The sequence below is a fragment of the Schistocerca serialis genome, chromosome 3 (genome assembly GCF_023864345.2).
Source record: "Schistocerca serialis cubense isolate TAMUIC-IGC-003099 chromosome 3, iqSchSeri2.2, whole genome shotgun sequence".
NCBI classification, from domain to species: Eukaryota; Metazoa; Arthropoda; class Insecta; order Orthoptera; family Acrididae; genus Schistocerca; species Schistocerca serialis.
Window position 1 is genome coordinate 528,130,667 of NC_064640.1, and position 20,429 is coordinate 528,151,095.

Sequence of the window (20,429 nt, forward strand, 5' to 3'; positions counted from 1 at the left end):
ACATGTTTACTAATAAACTTGTTCTGCATTGTTTATGTTTATCTGGAATGTTTTCTTATTTCACTTCCAGCGACACGGTGCGCACCAGTTGGTGACAAGGTGTTTTTCTGTTGAACTCAGTTTTTGATGCTTGTGCTATGTTACAGGTAGATGGTGTTCCCTTTCATGTAACTTCCAAGTTTCAAGTGAACTGACATTTACTTTCTATTCCAACATGGCTGAGCCAACAGATGTTACCACCCAAGTGTCACAGTTTCTATAGAATATGCTACGAACTCAAGAACTGATGCTGGAGTGGATGACTGCCACCATCATGCCAGCACAGGAAATCTTCAGCCACCTGTCACGCATTGATCTGCTAGTGAAAAGGTTCCAAATGGTGCCAACATCATCCCAGACACTTCACAAAAGGGTGTAGCCATGAAGAAACTAAATGACTCAGCTTTAATAATACTTCCTAGCACATGGCATCACAGGTGATGTTCAGCAGTGTGCATTGTTTTTGGCATATGGCGGCCCTGAATTTTAACATTTACTGCAGCAGCTCAACCCATAAATGATTGAAGTCGTGCTTACTAGAGTATTTTGACTCCTAACTGCACACTGTGGCTGCCATAAGCTCAGTGGACAACTGTGTAGGGAGTGGATAGCAAAGTTACAAGATCTGTTCAGACACTGCCATTTCCATTGTGCAAACCTCCAGTGAAAATAACTGCACACACAGACCATAGTTTGAGACACAATATTTGTCCACTTGCCTGATGAAGGACTCCACAGTGATCACTTTAAGCTTAAGAACTCCTCACTGGATATGAGTCATACCATCATTAGGGTCCGCCCCCAGTAGCTGAGTGGTCAGCACAACAGAATGTCAATCCTAAGAGCCCGGGTTCGAATCCCAGCTAGGTCGGAGATTTTCACCGCTCAGGGACTGGAAGTTGTGTTGTCCTAATCATCTTCATTTCATCCCCATCGACGTGCAAGTTGCCGAAGTGGTGTCAAATCAAAAGACTTTCACCAGGCGAGTGGTCTAACCAACGGGAGGCCCTCGTCACACGCCATTAATTATTATTATTATTATTATTATTATTATTATTATTATCATCATCATCATCCACTGAATTTGGCATCTTTTGTTCAAAAAATGGCATCTACTAGGTGCACATGGTGCCCTTCTATCAGGCATATAGCAGTCTGGTGAAGAGGTCTGCTTGCATGTTCAAGACACAAATGCCCAAACTGCACCTGCAACATGAATTGGATGAGGTGTTCACATTGTTTTTAGCCTCCTACTACTCCTCCCCACAAGACAGGTGTAGTCTCGTTGAAAAACTGCATGGAAGGCTGCATCAACTGCAACTCTACATCTACACTTGCTTACATAGTCTGCTTAGCAACTGTATGGTGCACAGCAGACGATACCCTGCCCCACTTCTAGTCACTTGCTTTCAATTCCTCTCACAAATAGAATGAGGGGAAAAACAACTACCTATACACCTCTGTACAAGCCCTATTTTCTCTTATCTTCATAGTCCTTATGCAAAATGTATGTTGGCGACAGTAAATCTTTCTGCAGTCAGCTTCAAATGCTGGTTCTATAAGTTTTCTCAAAAATATACCTTGAAAAGAATGTCATCTTCCCTCCAGGGATTCCCACTCAAGTCAGCGCATGTACAATGGTTACTGGCAGTTATGGCACATCTCTTAGGTGAGGCAATAATCAAGGTGCAACTCCAAGATGGCTCCGATTTTCACAAACACCTCAACAAGGTATACCCTTACAGTGTGCTGACCCCTTCAACGGGAAATCTCTCAAAGCTTTTTGTTCCAGAGTCAGACACCTCAACACCAAGGACAACTGCTAACAACCTCCAGCCACCACTGCAACAGGTTGTGCAATCTCTGGATGCTGACAAGATAAGCTCACCCACGACCCAGATGCCCATACGCATGGATGTCAAACTGCAGCCCATAAGATTCGCCAGATTCGCAGGTTGATGGCAGCGATACCATCACTTCCTGGGACTTTGAGATATGTCACATCATTTTGTCCAATGGAGGGGGAGGAAGAGGATCCTATGCCAGGGCTGTTTAGCCTCTTACATAGCAAACAGTCATACATCAGTATCAAGTGAGTGGCCTACACAGCAAAGCCACAGGGGCCACTCCAGCAGACAACAGCCACAAGGTTTCATGTGCCCACTGGTCCAGCAAGCGGCAGTGTAATTGCACAGGGCTGCAGATAGTTCCAGCTGTGCTCTGGCACATTAACAGTATTTACTTCAGTGCCTGGGCTGTGCTACAGCAGTTTCATTTCTAATGTGCTCTCAGGCTCAGGCCATGGCTGTAGTAGTGTTTCATCAGTCAGAGGCTTTATGACAAACCATTAAGATCTTTGATGCCATTTTCCATCCAGCAACCTCCACTGTGTGTAGCAGCCACTGTCATCACCAGGCTTTGCTGAGACATAGCCTCTGCACCAGGGACATGTGTGGACTTCGGTATTGGCCACCATAGAGTATTGTGTTATTAATTTTTTCATTCCGAAGTGAGCTCAGAAATTAACTTTGATATTTTTTGGGGCTGTCAGCCCAACAAATACTGTGTCAATGTGCAACTCTGACTGAGACATCTACTGCCCAGTTTATGTATTTACTAATCAACTTGTTTTGCATTGTTTACCTGGGCTGTGTTCTTATAGCACCCCCAGCAGCGTGATACACATCAGGTTCCATTTACCTGCTTAATTTTGGAGCTCTCATTCACCAACATAATGACACACTGTGCTTGTCAGGACCTGCCAGGAATGTCTGCCAATGGCTAAACAGATGAAATATCCTGTGTTGGCTCAGATGTGTTATTAACAATGGGCAGTTCCTAATACATGTTGCTAACACATATTGGGACAGCTGGGCAGACAGTTCCCACATCCACCTTCCACCCTCAGAATGCTAATACACCACTGTATGCCACTCACATTTGAAAGAGGGAAAGTTAGTCAGATGATCTTCATCACAATTCGCAGTGACATCGGAGCTTTCAGGTGATTAGGTGATTCAGAGGCAACAAAGTTGTTGCAGCTTTCACCACTGGTGTCCCAACGTTGCTCCACAGCACCACATGTTGTTGGTAAAAACGCCTAAGCCCATAAATATAAAAGACTGGTAGCACTCACCAGTTCCCAGCTCAGGAATACATACCCAGCCCTGGAGCAGGGTTAGTTCCCTAATTCCTGGACATCTGGTATAACCCTGGGGGCATGTGAGGCATATCAATTGCCAACTACGTAGCAAAGCATTACCTACCCCCACCCCCCCTTTTCCTCAACTCGCTGCTCTCAGTGCCAACTATCACCTATACTATCCCTCCCCCCCCCTCCCAAATTTTTTATCAGCTACTTGCATCTCACCACCACACTGTACACATCACTTTAGTTTAGGCCTCATCATCCAACCTATTCTTTCAGTAGTAGTCCTCCTCTCTCTCTATTCTGCTGGGTGCGCAACCCCCCCCCCCCCCCCCCTTCAGTAGTAGTCCTCCTCTCCCTCTATTCTGTTGGGTGCGCAACCCCCCTTTCATATATCTGCATGAAACATTACTCCTGCCTGTACAATGGCAAGTTCTCATTAGTACCACACTCGTATTTACTTCCTGTGCTGTTGCACCATCTCCTACCTCTTGCCCTTCGCTGCCACTTGCCTCATTTCTTACTACTGTTGTTCTGTTGCCATGTGGCAGTATGTGCTAGTGTGTGTGTGTGTGTGTGTGTGTGTGTGTGTGTGTGTGTGTGTGTGGGATGATGAAAGACAACATCCGACGCCTATGCCTCCCCGTAACTCTGGACATGCTTTACAGTGCTGTTCACAACATTATTCCTCGACTACAGCTATTGTTGAGGAATTATGGTGGACACATTGAGCATTTCCTGTAAAGAACATCATCTTTGCTTTGTCTTACTTTGTTATGCTAATTATTCCTATTCTGATCAGATGAAACGCCATCTGTCAGACATATTTTGAACTTTTGTATTTTTTGGTTCTAATAAAACCCCATGTCATTACAAGCATGTGTGTCAATTTCTACCTCTCTATCTACATAATTCAGTGATTTATTCAGTTTTCAAATTTATACTGACTTTTTGATCACCCGGTATATACAGGGTGAAAAGTATTTAAACCGACAAACTCTGGGAGGTTGTAGGGGACATCAAAACAAATATTTTTCCCTAATGTCATTTTTTCCTATGAGGAGTATTTAAACAAGAAGAGGAAGATTCTCTGGTGGCAAATTAATTAAACCAACAAACACTTTTCCATTTTTTTAAGACCAAGAGACAACACATTAACACAACCAAATGTCAGTTACAGTGCATTTTCAAAAATGCCTCCATTGACACGTAAACAAAGGTTACAACATCGGATCACGTTCTGTCTGACACTGGCAAAAACCCCAGGAGTATCTTGAATTGTTCCTGCTGCTAGTAGGCACCAACCATATCACTGTACTCACTCCAGGTGTATCGCTCTATTAGTAAACAGGGACAATGCACTACTACAGTGGTGGACAGCATTTGCCCACAACTGAAGTGTGTAATACGGCCTCCACCGGTTTGACATTAGGGAAAAATATTTGTTTTTATGTCCCCTACAACCTCCCAGAGTTTGTCAGTTTAAATACTTTTCACCATATATAAAAATTAAATAAAAATTACAAATACGTCAATTACAGCTGCTACATAACACACTGGCAGTACATCTGCGTGTATTGTCAATTGTCATATTGCATTTTATGTCAGTAATGAAATACAAAATGAATTGCTTCAGCATAGACATGACAACATCAAAACATATTAGAAGGACTTACCAGTTTTGTTGCGTAAGAAAAAGTAAACTTGCTATCTGCATCAATGCCACTAACATAACATGAATTGTTAATGGCACTATGTTAGCAAGTGATACTAAGCTCCCGGTAGGCCTCTGTGGGACTAATTTCTTTGAAGGACCTGTCAGTCCCATAACTAGAGTAAGTGATGTTGTGATAACTAAATCTATGTACAGGAACTGCATATCTCCTAATATGGAACTGCGCTGCAAAAATTAGAAACAAACCGTCAGAGAAAATATGCACGGTCAGTACATCAATGAAGAGAGAAATTGTATCCTATCCTAATTACAGCTAAGAAGAATACTGACAACAAAGCATGTAGCTCATAAATGAGAGAACTGTAGTTTTATCATCAATTGGAGTTACATTATTAATAACATGGTACTAAGGCCACTGTCACCTTATGTCTTACGTATTTAGTTACAAAATGTGTAAATCTTCAAGTTTCTTCTGCTAGAGATTGTACACACTCAATCTGTATAAGCAAGCTAAACAAAAATTACTAGTAACAACTTGAAATTGTGCGAGAATGAATGTATACTTAACTTAAATCAGCTACAGGGTGTTTCAAAAATGACCGGTATATTTGAAACGGCAATAAAAACTAAACGAGCAGCGATAGATATACACCGTTTGTTGCAATATGCTTGGGACAACAGTACATTTTCAGGCGGACAAACTTTAGAAATTACAGTAGTTACAATTTTCAACAACAGATGGCGCTGCAAGTGATGTGAAAGATATAGAAGACAACGCAGTCTGTGGGTGCGCCATTCTGTACATCGTCTTTCTGCTGTAAGCGTGTGCTGTTCACAGCGTGCAAGTGTGCTGTAGACAACATGGTTTATTCCTTAGAACAGAGGATTTTTCTGGTGTTGGAATTCCACCGCCTAGAACACAGTGTTGTTGCAACAAGACGAAGTTTTCAACGGAAGTTTAATGTAACCAAAGGACCGAAAAGCGATACAATAAAGGATCTGTTTGAAAAATTTCAACGGACTGGGAACGTGACGGATGAACGTGCTGGAAAGGTAGGGCGACTGCGTACGGCAGCCACAGAGGGCAACGCGCAGCTAGTGCAGCAGGTGATCCAACAGTGGCCTCGGGTTTCCGTTCGCCGTGTTGCAGCTGCGGTCCAAATGACGCCAACGTCCACGTATCGTCTCATGCGCCAGAGTTTACACCTCTATTCATACAAAATTCAAACGCGGCAACCCCTCAGCGCCGCTACCATTGCTGCACGAGAGACATTCGCTAACGATATAGTGCGCAGGATTGATGACGGCAATATGCATGTGGGCAGCATTTGGTTACTGACGAAGCTTATTTTTACCTGGACGGCTTCATCAATAAACAGAACTGGCGCATATGGGGAACCGAAAAGCCCCATGTTGCAGTCCCATTGTCCCTGCATCCTCAAAAAGTACTGGTCTGGGCCGCCATTTCTTCCAAAGGAATCATTGGCCCATTTTTCAGATCCAAAACGATTACTGCATCATGCTATCTGGACATTCTTCGTGAATTTGTGGCGGTACAAACTGCCTTAGACGGCACTGCGAACACCTCGTGGTTTATGCAAGATGGTGCCCGGTCACATCGCACGGCCGACGTCTTTAATTTCCTGAACATACAGGAGGCGGCGTGGATTGGCCTCCCTATTCGCCAGACATGAACCCCTGTGACTTCTTTCTGTGGGGACACTTGAAAGACCAGGTGTACCGCCAGAATCCAGAAACAATCGAACAGCTGAAGCAGTACATCTCATCTGCATGTGAAGCCATTCCGCCAGACACGTTGTCAAAGGTTTCGGGTAATTTCATTCAGAGACTACGCCATATTATTGCTACGCATGGTGGATATGTGGAAAATATCGTACTATAGAGTTTCCCAGACCGCAGCGCCATCTGTTGTTGAAAATTGTAACTACGAGGGCAGTTCAATAAGTAATGCAACACATTTTTTTTCTGAAACAGGGGTTGTTTTATTCAGCATTGAAACACACCAGGTTATTCCCCAATCTTTTAGCTACACAACACTATTTTTCAACGTAATCTCCATTCAATGCTACGGCCTTACGCCACCTTGAAATGAGGGCCTGTATGCCTGCACCGTACCATTCCACTGGTCGATGTCGGAGCCAACGTCGTACTGCATCAATAACTTCTTCATCAACCGCGTAGTGCCTCCCATGGATTGCGTCCTTCATTGGGCCAAACATGTGGAAATCCGACGGTGCGAGATCGGGGCTGTAGGGTGCATGAGGAAGAACAGTCCACTGAAGTTTTGTGAGCTCCTCTCGGTTGCGAAGACTTGTGTGAGGTCTTGCGTTGTCATGAAGAAGGAGAAGTTCGTTCAGATTTTTGTGCCTACAAACACGCTGAAGTCGTTTCTTCAATTTCTGAAGAGTAGCACAATACACTTCAGAGTTGATCATTTGAACATGGGGAAGGACATTGAACAGAATAACCCCTTCAGTGTCCCAGAAAACTGTAACCATGACTTTACCGACTGAGGGTATGGCTTTAAACATTTTCTTGGTAGGGGAGTGGGTGTGGCGCCACTCCATTGATTGCTGTTTTGTTTCAGGTTCAAAGTGATGAACCCATGTTTCATCGCCTGTAACAATCTTTGACAAGAAATTGTCACCCTCAGCCACATGACGAGCAAGCAATTCCGCACAGATGATTCTCCTTTGTTCTTTATGGTGTTCGGTTAGACAACGAGGGACCCAGCGGGAACAAACCTTTGAATATCCCAACTGGTGAACAATTGTGACAGCACTACCAACAGAGATGTCAAGTTGAGCACTGAGTTGTTTGATGGTGATCCGTCGATCATCTCGAACGAGTGTGTTCGCACGCTCCGCCATTGCAGGAGTCATAGCTGTGCACGGCCGGCCCGCACGCGGGAGATCAGACAGTCTTGCTTGACCTTGCGGCGATGATGACTCACCGTGCTTTTGTCCACTGCCAGATCACCGTAGACATTCTGCAAGCGCCTATGAATATCTGAGATGCCCTGGTTTTCCGCCAAAAGAAACTCGATCACTGCCCGTTGTTTGCAACGCACATCCGTTACAGATGCCATTTTAACAGCACCGTACAGCGCTGCCACCTGTCGGAAGTCAATGAAACTATACGAGACGAAGCGGGAATGTTTGAAAATATTCCACAAGAAATTTCCGGTTTTTTCAACGAAAATTGGCCGAGAAAAAAAATGTGTTGCATTACTTATTGAACTGCCCTCGTACTGTAATTTCGAAAGTTTGTCTGCCTGAAAATGTACTGTTGTCCCAAGCATATTGCAACAAACGGTGTATTTCTATCGCTGCTCGTTTAGTTTTTATTGCCGTTTCAAATATACCGGTCATTTTTGAAACACCCTGTATATTACTTTTGTAATCGTACTGCAGCATTTTATTTAAAAGAATATTGGTATTTTCCTTTGTTTGCAAGGGCACTGTAAGTCACAGATATGTTCTAAGTTAGCCAAATATCTATTATTATTTTTATCCTCACTTCTTTGCAACTGAACGGAACACCACACACATGCGCACACACACACAAAACAACAAAAATAATCAGGACAAACTAGAAATGAAACTGCCAAACATTACCATTTGGTCAAATGAACTGATCTTCACTTTGTACTCCATGAGCGACATGACTGTCAAAAGATATTTAATACTACCAATACATTGCGCCTACAACTGCCTACTTTCATGTTCCTGCATGCTGAAGAAGTGGTAATTCCTGACGACAACAACACCCCTGCCTTGTGAGAATAGAGTGTATTATCGTAACAATACTTTTCGCTCAGAGGGCTCCACATAAACACAACAGCACGAACACTATGTATAACATGCTCCTAAAAACAATATTGTATTCAAATTATGGCATTATTATTTAAACTGTTAAATATTTATAAATTTTAAGAGTCAGGACATTTTACATTTTGGTTGATGCCACATCAGTATTCCATAAGCCTTTAACCAATGGTTTAAATGTACAAGGAGCTTGCATTTTGCTGTTAGCTGAGAAGTTTTTGGTGCAATTGGAACTGCGCTGTGAAATAAAAGAGCAAACAGTGCCTTACTTGATCCATGTGTTCAATGAGTGCGAGTCAAGGCAAGATATTGACCACATGAAAAGAAGCAGAGGTGATTATTATTTTAAAAAAGGAGATAAAAGATACCCTAGAATTGCTAAACCATATATACCTATTTCCTATTTGTCTCTTGACCATTATAGATAAAATACAGGAAGAACTCTCATGTAACTGACTGAAGATGCAGAGAGGGCAAATTGATCATCAAACAAAGTATGGTTTCACAGAGGACTAGTTGACTGACAGTGCAGCGGGGACAGGGACGTCTGATTAACAGATCTATGTGAGTGGCGTGGTACCTATTTTTATTTGCTTCATTGGGTCACCCCTACTACTATTCATTTAAATAAGATGTTTTCCGATGTGTAGTGGTATCCTTGTTTCTAGTTAATATGCATTATTAACTGGGGTGATTTCTCATTCTATTTGGCACCAGAAATTGGTTTTGTACATCCTACTGGTATGCTCCAACCACAACCAACACCACACAGCATGTAGTGTCACCATTCTGCATGCACCTGCATGCCATAGAGAGAGCAGTATTTGAAGAGGGCGCAAAACTTGACAGATGTTGTGTATGTGGTGGCAGCCTTTAAGCATGAGTGTCTGTGCCAATTTTTAGTATATAGTTAGCAATGTGAAGTAACAATGTCCAGTGCAACATATTCACCAGAAGATGGCTGAATGGTTGTCAGCCGAAATAACACGGCAAGAAGTCGACATCATCTGGCGACAATCACGAAACTTCATGGAATAGTTAAGATAAGGAACTTGTGCATGATACACTGGAAGATAAAAGTATAATTACATCAAAGAGGAATGTTTCACTTGTACAGTGTAGGGTGATTAATGTGTACCGGCATTGGTAAAGAGAAAAATTTAATAATGGTCAGTTTATCTCAGGGGATTCATTCTAAGAATTTTCTTCTTACTTACATGGTGACACTATCCTGACACTGTATTTTGTGTGTGGAAACTGTAACACCGAGTTTCATTCACAGCATATTTAACGAAGGCATGCCAAATGAGATGGTGTACAAAAAGTTCAATTATTTTTATTCTGTTGTTAACTAATCACCCCCCCCCCCCCCCCCACACACACACACAATAATGTCAAGAACACTACAATGATGCAACACACTTACCACTAAGCATTTACAACACTGTGGATCCAAATATGTGAAAAAAGGCAAAAATGGAGAAATGTTGCAGATCAGTGCATGACCTCTAGTTCTAAGTCACAAAGAGCTGTCTGGATTCTGTGATACAGACTTGTTGGTATTGAGGGCTTGCTTGACACAGCTAATGATGCCACCACCACAATAGCTACTCTGGCCTATGCAACTGTTTACAGGCAGGGATTATATCAGCTTTCAAGCAGTTAAATTTTACTGTCTCCAATAGAAAGATCAACATAAAGGATATGCCATGAGGTAGCACAAGATGACACAACTAGTTTATCAAACAGTGTATCTTGAGAGCTGTTGAAAATGTGAAAGTTTGCTTGAAAATGGCAAGTTTAATGTTTCAGTGTAGATACACGAGAATCCATAACACTTAATTTCAGTAACTGCTCAGAGATGACACTCTGATACAGCATAATGTTTTGTGGAATGATTTATGAAGCTCAGCACAATTGCCAAGGTTTCTTGCATGCCAATTTTATGTGCATTTGTCTACACCTCAGCACTTCACCTTATCAGTGGAAGGTAGTGTGTCCTAATAAGTACCATAGACATTTTGTCCCCTAGGTAAGATTACATTGAATCCAACGTACTGTTAATATCTTCAATTAAAGAGAGATTAAATGGATACTTACATTATACAGTATGAGGGTTGAAAAAAACTGGATCAAACTATAAAGTGCCATGTATTTGAATAACCCAAAACTAGTAACAAGAGCGCATCGCCCTTCACGTGCAAGATGCAGAACACATTGAATGTTAGCATGTTTTGAGGTAAATGGTGCTGCTACAGAAGCTTCTGCCTCAGATAATGACACACCAACATCAGCTGTCTTCAGGGCCTGGAAAAGAAAACCTTTTTGCTGATGCTGCAAGAGTTATGGATGTCACAACTGAAAACACATAACTGACTAAATAATTTACTTGGCACAGGCCATTCATGTCAGTGTGCTTATCAGATTCAATTCATACTTGTACTCACAAATGAACAATGAAGTTGAGCTCTCAACTACTTCCCTCCTCAATTCTGTTATATCAGTCTACAGATTATTTTCACCTAAATTGACACATATTTCCATGATGATGCTTATAATTTCTCTTTCTTCTGTCAACTAAAAACGGCTCACTAGAGAACATCCCTGCTCCCTGTATGAGCCATATGTACCTCTCTATTGAGCTGAAATCCATACAGTACCAGGAAGGTTTTATCTGCAGTACTAGACATGCATTTCAGTGATTTAACAAAAAATTGGCAGTACTGGTCTCTTCTTTGGTTTCAGCAAGGTATCTCCAAATATCTTCACAAAATTGTTTGTTATCTGGTCTGTGATTTTTATGTAAACTCTATGTCTCTGTAATACTGAAATAACTATTCTTCAGTTGACTCTAATGATGTACATCTTATGGCATAACATTCTGTGACATTTACTACTATTATACAAAAATAAATTACTAACAGAAAGGAAGTACTAAGAATTGTGTTTCAGATCCATATACAACCTCACCTTTGTATCTGACACATACTAAAAATAATTTCATAATGAAAGTTCCTGGCAGATTAAAACTGTATGCCAGACCGAGATTCAAACTCAGGGTCTTTGCTGTTCATGGGCAAGTGCTCAACCAATTGTGCCACCCAAGCATGACTCATGACCCATGCTCACAGCTTTACATCTGCCAGTGCCTCCTCTTCTACCTTCCAAAATTAACATGTGGGACTAACACTCATACAAGAGAGGATAATGCAAATACATGTCTTAGCCACAACCTGGGGTTTTGTTTCCAGAATCAAGTTTTCACTCTTCAGTGAAGTGTGCACCAATATGAAACTTCCTAGTAGATTAAAATTGTGTGTCCAACCGACATTCGATCTTAGGGCCTTTGCCTTTTGTCGGAAAGTGCTCCACTGTCTTATCTCCCGAAGCATGACTCACAACCCATCTCAACTTTATTTCCATCAGTACCTCATTTCCTGCCTTCCAAACTTCACAGTTCTCCTCCCTCCATGGACTTCTATGAAGTTTGGATGGTAGAAGATGAGGCGCTGATGGAAGTAAGGCTGTGAAGATGGGGCGTGATTCATGCTTGGGTAGCTCAGTTGGTAGAGTACTTGCCCGTGAAAGCAAAGGTCCTGAGTTTGAATCTCAGTCGGGTAACAGTTTTAATCTGCCAGGAAGTTTTGTATCTGCACACACTCCACTGCAGAATAAAAAATTCATTCAGTTTCACAATATTTTTCCCTCCTAAGAAATTTGCTGCTGACCATAACTAATGTAAAATAAAAACATAGATAAGAATAAATGAGTGTACACTGTCTACAACAGAATTTATTTTGTTCATAAAGATGAATTTGTAAAAGATTTTTGTAAAACATTTTTTGAAAACAACTTATTTTTGAATAAGATAAAAGTGTTACAAGAAATATTGTCACCTGGAAAACTGGTTCATGCTGAGGGTATTAGAGCTGCACAGGTGAAATGTGAAAGTAGTAGTAGTTTCCATCTCAAATGGAATGGAAATGCAGGAAGGCAAAAAGGTGGAATGATTTGGCAAGCAGCAGCTAAGCAGAACAAAGATGAATGAAGTTAGTCTACAGGCAGCAATGATAGAAGCAACATCTTAGGCTTACATGGGAGTGGCTTATGCATCAATCATTTCCTAGACAGCCTTGGATGGAGACTGCTGTTTTATTGTAGCACGACATTTACAATTGGGATGTATTGTAAACATAATTCAACACCAAGAAGAATTTATTAAGAGCCACGGCTGCTAATGAATGGATTGCACAGCCACCACATTGAAACCCCACAACGATCACCTGCAGCAAAAGGTTAAGAACTTTGTTTGGAACTGTAATAACAGTTTGAGCCAGTAAATTTTGTGCATTTTGGAAAAAAATAATTTGTGGCTATCATACACTGGTTCAAAGAACTTTATTTTCCTAAGACATATACCTAGGCAGGGCCCAATACTAGTGAAAAAGATTCTGAGTATTCTACAATTATAAGGAAAGGCAATTTTGCAAACTTAATCTAATAAAATATACTGAAAGAGTTTTAATATAATCAGTAGATGTTGTTTGCAGTTTAAAGTTTTCTTGAAGTTACAATTTTGAACTTCACATGTTAGTTATGAAATAAAAAGAACGAACTGCTTAATGAAAACAAAAATATCTTTGAGTGTAGCATATTTTGATCATATAAAGTAAAGTAGTATATTGAAAGTGGTTACAGTGAAAGATACCATACTGTTGTATAAAAGATTTAAGTGCTTAAATCCAGTGCTAGAGTCAAGACAGAACTTAATCAGTTAGCTTTGTCTTATTTTCTGAACAGTGTTAGGTCAAGGGCCATCATTTGGTTAATTGCTGAGATGAAAGAATGATAATTTCAAAGTATGTGTTAATATTGTGTTAGTATCATAACATAGTAATGTTGCTAACTAACTTACAATAATAACTGGTTCTTCAAATCTCAATAAGGGAGACCCCTCATGGCAAATTTTTCTTTGCCTACACTTCAACAATATTATCTGCACAAAGAATAGAGAAAGTGTTAATGTATCTGGGTGCCATCATATAATTTCTCTGGAGTTGACAAAGTAAGAATTAAAGTTATCTGTTGTGCTGTACATAAGAAACTGGCTATGTTTTGCAAAGCACAGTAAGGTATATACAAAACAGCAAATCACAATTACATTTTAGAATAACCCAATGAATGTAACTTCATGCCTGATTAGGTTGGCAACCATTCATAAACAGTCTTGACCACATAAAAGGTCTGGAACCAAAAGATTACTGGATCAACCCCTGATTACCTGTAATATTTCTCCGTACTGGAATCCCTTCAGGATACAAAATAATAGTCTGATACTTGTATCCATTAGACATTCACTTCACAGTCAAACACAATTTTAAAATTCCTCTAAAAGAGGTAACATTAAAGAATGTGAGATCTAGAATCTACTTTAGGAGTAACTTTCATAGGTATTCTTAGAGAAGTGCAGACGCACCAGCAGTGGTAGCGGTAGCAGAGCAGCAGTTGTCTGATACACAGTAATTTTGTTTAGTCCCCTCCACATACATGTTTCTGCAAGGAAATGAACTATGCCTGTGTATTTTACTGTGTAGACTAGTGGTTACCAAATTATGGCAAGTTTTTGTTTTTGCATATCCTTGTGTAATTTTCCTGCTTCCAGACCACCACCTCACGCCACTAAGTTTAAATTGAGTGCTCGTACACAGCATACAGTTTAGATCAGTGCATTCTAGTTTGCATACTTATCTTGTGCAGTAGCTTTTAGGTAAGCTGAGATTCTACTACCAGATAACTGTAGATATATCCACTTTAGCAGAGAAATTTATTTCTGTTTAAGAGCTTGCCATCTCAGGGCATAATGAGAAACCTGCAGAGCATTTTTTAGTGTTCCATTATTCTCCTCGTTATATTTTGCAGACATTCCAAACTCAATAGTGTCATATGAGATCTTATATCTATTTTTACACACTACAATGTGGCCAGGGGCTGTGCTTGTTGTGAAGGGACCCAAGGAGAATTGGCTGCTGTCGGTAAACAGCTGGAAGCAGTGCTGACTACTGTCAACATGCTTCTGGCTAACGCTCAAAGTTGTGGCAACGTCAGGGCACTGGGGACGAGACCTGTGACACCTCTGGTGCCACTGGAATTCCCTGATGACCTGGGTATCACTGCATCTTCTGATACACAACATCTGACCGGTCCGTCATCACTCGAGAGTGGGTCGCAGACAGTGGTGGGTTCTCGTGTCACTGGGCAGAAGGCAAAAAGGGACCACATTGTGTGGCTGGCTCTCTATGCCTAAGCAACAGGTATGAGGGCTACCCAGTGTTGATAACACCGGGCCAGCCTGGGATGCCTCTCCTGTTGGGCCGGCGACCGATTTTCATGTCCAGCCCGGACAAGTGCAGAGGGTGGATATGCATGTGACTGGGAGCTCAAGTGTTAAATACATGAGGGAGCCCCTCAAGAAAATACCAAGGTGGGAAACAATGCCAGTGTGCACTCAGTTATGTTTGCTGGTGGGACTCTTCCACAATGTGGAACAGGTCCTGCAGGCTGCTATTGAATGCACTGGGTGAAACCGGCTGCATATAGCGGCACATTTCCGCACGAATGATGCCTGCCATCTGGGTTACGAGGGCATCCTTGGTTCCTTTCAGCAGATGGCTGATTCCATGAAGGCAACTAGCATTGTGCATGGGAGCATGCTAAGCTGTCTATTTGTAGCATGATACCCATGGTTGATCATGGTCTTCTGGTTTGGAGCAGAGTGGAAGGTCTAAACCAGAGGCTCAGATGACTCTGCAATGGTATCAGATGCGAATTTCTCGGCCCCCACTATTGGGTACAGAATTGTAGGGTTCCCCTTAATTGGTTAGGCATGCAATCTGTGCAGGAAGTGGCTACTAGTGCAGCGGAGTACATGTGGAGTGCCTATGGAGCTGTTTCGGCTTAAAGAAACCTTCCCTTGAGATCAAAGACAATTCGCCTGATAAATTAGTCACAATGTCCTTAGAGAGTTTCGCCATTGCAGATCAGAGATAGTAAATGTTAATATAATTTTAGTAAACTGCATGAGCATCCACAGAAAGATTCCAGAATTAGCGTCACTTACTGAAGGTTATAATGCACAGATAGTATTAGGAACAAAAAGTTGGTTGAAACCAGACGTTAATGACAATGAAATTCTAAGTACAAATTGGAATATATATTGTAAGGATAGGTTAGTCACCAATGGTACAGGTGTGTTTATTGCAGTAAAGAATTCAATACAATCTAGTGAGGTTATCATGGATTCTGATTGTGAATTAATCTGAGTAAAGTTAAATATAAAAGATTAGTAAAAAATGATAATTGGATGCTTTTCTAGACTGCCTGAGTCAGGGGCTCTAATGATGGAGTGCTTCAGACAGAACTTTTAGAATATTGTTAATAATTATGCCGTTGTAATAGGGGTGACTTCAACTTGCCAGGTATAGATTGGGAGTGTCATACTATCAAATCTGGTGCCAGAGACAGGGATTCGTGTAACATTGTTCTGGATGTCTTGTCTGAAAATTACTTTGAGCAGATAAATAGAGGACCAGCTAGTTTGGGTAACATCTTATGACTCCTGGGGAAAAAAAAGAAACAGACCTGAACATATTGAATTGGTTAACACAGAGGAATGTATCAGTGATCACAAGGCTCTGATAGCATCTATGACAATGGGTCTGACAAAGAATATTAAGAAAGGTAGGAAGATAGTTTCACTTAGCAAAGACTGATAGGATACAAATTTCAAGTTCATAGGGACTGCAATATGCGCTAGACAAATATATTCCGAATAAGGTTTTAAGGGATGGGAAAGACCCACCACGGTTTAACAGCTGTGTTAGAAAACTGCTATGCAAACAAAGCAAACCCAATCTCAGATTCAAGAGAAGTAAACACCTAGCTGACAAACAAAAGCTGAGCAAAGCGAAAATGATCATAAGGAGAGCAATGAGAGAAGCGTTCAATGACTTTGGAAGTAAAACTTTTTCCAGGGATCTGAGTAAAAGCCTAAGAGGTTCTGGTCATATATAAAATCACTAGGTGGGTCAAAATCTATGTAATGGTAATTTCAGTCATACCCCAAGGAAGACCATTGCTGTTTACAACATATATAAATGATCTAGTAGAAAGTGTTGGATGCTCTCTAAGGCTGTTTGCATATGATGCGGTTGTCTATAACAAAGTAGCAACACCAGCAGATAGTAACGATTTGCAGAATGACCTCCAGAGAATTGATGAATGGTGCAGGCTCTGAAAGTTGACCCTGAATGTAAAAAACTGTGACATATTGCGCATATAAAGAAAAAGAAATAAACTGCCATACAGCTACACTATTGAAGACAAACTGCTGAAACAGTATCTGCCATAAAATATCTAGAATTATTCAGAGAGATCCTAAGTGGAATGACCACATACAACAAATAGTGGGAAAAGCAGATGCCAGACAGATTCATAGGAAGAATCTTAAGGAGTTGTAACTCATCCATGAAGGAAGTGGCTTATAAGGCATTTTTTCAGCTGATTCTTGAGTCCTGTTCATTTATCTGGGTCCCTTACCAGATAGGGATGGTAGAAGAGAGAGAAGATCCAATGAAATGTGGTACGTTCCATCACAGGATCATTTGGTTAGTACAAGAGCGTTACTGAGATGCTCAACAAACTCCACTGACAGATGTTACAAGAGAGGTATTACAAGAGAAGCATTGTGCATCATGGAGAGATTTACTACTTAAATTTCCAGAGAGCACTTTCCAGAAAGAGTTGGACAATATATCACTTCCCCACACATACATCTCGTGTAATGATTACGAGGAGAAAATTCCAGAAATTAGAGCCAATACAGAGGATTACTAAAATCATTCTTCCCATGTGCTATCCATGAGTGGAACAGGTTTGGAGGGCTCAGTTTTTGCCAGCACAGTAGCTTAGCATGTTCAGTCAGAGGGATAGCTCACCTCTCTAATAAAAAAAAACTGAGTTAATGGATCAGCGACGAACATAAATGATAAATGGGTATCTTAGGACGTCTGCCCCGAACAGATGCACCAAATGAAGACGGGGGGAGGGGGAGTTGCTGGTACGAAAAGTACCATCCACCACACAACATTAGGCGGCTTGCGGAGTATGATGTAGATGTAGAAGTAGAAAGTACTGATTCGACCATCTGACAGGAGGGCACATTTAGAAGAAAAGGTTACACACTAGCAGCGTTATACTTGTGTCTGTGTGACAGGATGTTTTAATGTTAAACATGTTTGTTTTTTTTTTCCTGTTACAATACTAATAATACTGTAAAATAGATAATGTTACAATATCACCCCTCAACATATTGTGAATGGCACAGCAAGAGTTGGAGCTTACAGTTCCTGATACTTGCAAGATCACTGAAGAGTCAACAATCCATATGAGGGGGCAGAATGAACAAATGGACACCAAAAATCATGCCTTGTTCAAGTTTCTTAGTATCATCTTGTTTTCCATTGAGACTGCGATAAGGGAGAAACTGATATTACATGAAAACCAACACTAATCTGTTTCAAAATTGTTAAGGCTTTTGTGGCCACTTGTTCACAAACTGCCTATTGGCTTCTGTCTCGGGTTCTTCGGCCGACATCCATCTAATGATTTTTCTGACGTTTCGCCTGCACGAGTGGCTGGCATTGTCAAAGCTTCACCCTCCATTGCTGGTGGTGAACTGGAGCTGAGCTCGTGGCCGCAGACCACGAGCTCAGCGCCAAAATCCGAGGGCTTCTCCGTGGTCATTTCCGGTGCGGTTCTCCTCTTGCTACCTGCGACGGTCGTTCGCTGCAGTACGGGAAGCCAGGATCCGTTTACCTTAAGGCTTTCCTCTATCTTGTTGAAACTGTTCACGTGTTTTTGTATTTCTACAGCTTCTCTGAACAAGCGTGTGTGATAGTGCTTCTCTACAGCCAGAACTTCCGTGTCGGCGAATTTTATTACGTGGTCGGTCTCATTCAGTGCGTGCTCTGCCACGGCCAATTTCTCCACCTGCCCCAACCTGCAATGGCACTTATGCTCTTTGATCCTGGTGTTAACTGATCGTCCAGTTGGCCGTATATTGCGCAAACATGGCGTAAAGACGATTTTCAAACCGACAAGGAAGATCAAAGAGTGTCTTAGATCGGTGAAGTAGAAAAGAGACCCACTTGCAAGGTGAGGAATATACCGTATACCATGCACATGCAGAAAAGTTTTTGTCGGAATGACTGGACGATCAATTAACACCAGGATCAAAGAGCATAAGCGACATTGCAGGTTGGGGCAGGTGGAGAAATCGGCCGTGGCAGAGCACGCACTGAATGAGACCGACCACGTAACAGAATTCGCTGACACGAAAGTTCTGGCTGTAGAGAAGCACTATCACACGCGCTTGTTCAGAGAAGCTGTAGAAATACAAAAACACATGAACAGTTTCAACAAGAAAGAGGAAAGCCTTAAGGTAAATGGATCCTGGCTTCCCGTACTGCAGCGAATGACCGTCGCAGGTAGCAAGAGGAGAGCTGCACGGGAAATGACCGCGGAGAAGCCCTCGGACGTCGGCGCGACAGGTACTTATAGTCTGCGGCCGCGAGCTCTGCTCCAGCTCACCACCGGCAATGGAGGGTGAAGCTTTGACAATGCCAGCCACTTGTGCAGGCGAAACGTCAGAAAAATCATTAGATGAACGTCGGCCGAAGAACCCTAGACAGAAGCCAATAGGCAGTTTGTCACTAATCTGTTTATTGGCTTGTACTGATTGGGAATCAATATACTAAGTGGGAGGGGAAACTATGGTCAAGGAGGTTATTAGAGATGGTGCACTAGGTCTGACTGGGGAAAGATGAGGAAGGGAAATTGACTGTGTCCTTTTAATAGAAACAGCATCTACATTAGGCAGTCACAGGAAATCTTGGAAAACCTAAATCTGGATGGCAAGAATGAAGTTGAACTACATTCCTCCCAACTGTGAGTCCAGTGTCTTAAATGCTGAATCTTTAAGTCAATATAGAAGGAACTGGTGGTGTGGAATCTGTCCGAATCATTACTACTAGAAAACTGGTGAAACAACAGGGGAGAGTGCAGAACCGATATGACTGAACTGCACCACAAATTACAAATTAAATAGTCTGAAGTGGCCAACAAAATCAAGGTCTAGTGCTCCAAAACTACAACCTATGTACTAATGACGGGATGAGAACTATACGGCTTGCATTGTGGAACACTTCAAATTCTACCTAATTCACCAAACCTTCAGCTACCATAAAAAGTTTCACTAGTGAAGAACTAATCAAAAAAACTTTCTACATGTTTGTTCTGCACTGAATGTGAAACACTGGTGAAAGTAACAGTAACGTTCAGTGAATTGTAAGCACTAAACACTGCCTTTTCAATCAGTATCAGTCCATTTCAACTGAATTATTGTTACTTCAGTTTTCATTATTGGATCTGATATATTTATTATTCAGTTTCTTCTGCAGAAAGGTGGAAAGAGTATATACAGATGAGATATACTTGAGGGCAATATTATGGAAATGGAGGAAGATGTAGAGGAAGATGAGAAGGGAGATATGATACTACGTGAAGAATTAACAAAGCACTGAAAGACTTAAGTCGAAACAAGGCCGCAAGAGATGACAACATTCCGTTAGAGCTACTGACAGCCTTGGGAGAGCCAGCCATA

At 41.5% G+C, this 20,429-nt stretch overlaps 1 protein-coding gene across 1 annotated transcript in view; it reads right to left on the minus strand.

Annotated features, from left to right (window-relative positions):
* The window catches only part of LOC126470407 (polyamine-transporting ATPase 13A3-like), a 287,566-nt gene that overhangs the window by 47,901 nt on the left and 219,236 nt on the right, over positions 1–20,429 (minus strand). The window contains exons 17-18 of the mRNA XM_050098255.1: positions 10,811–11,017; positions 4,864–5,087 (exon numbers count right to left, since the gene is read on the minus strand). Coding sequence (XP_049954212.1) covers positions 4,864–5,087; positions 10,811–11,017 — 431 coding nt within the window. The remainder of the gene's footprint in view (positions 1–4,863; positions 5,088–10,810; positions 11,018–20,429) is intronic.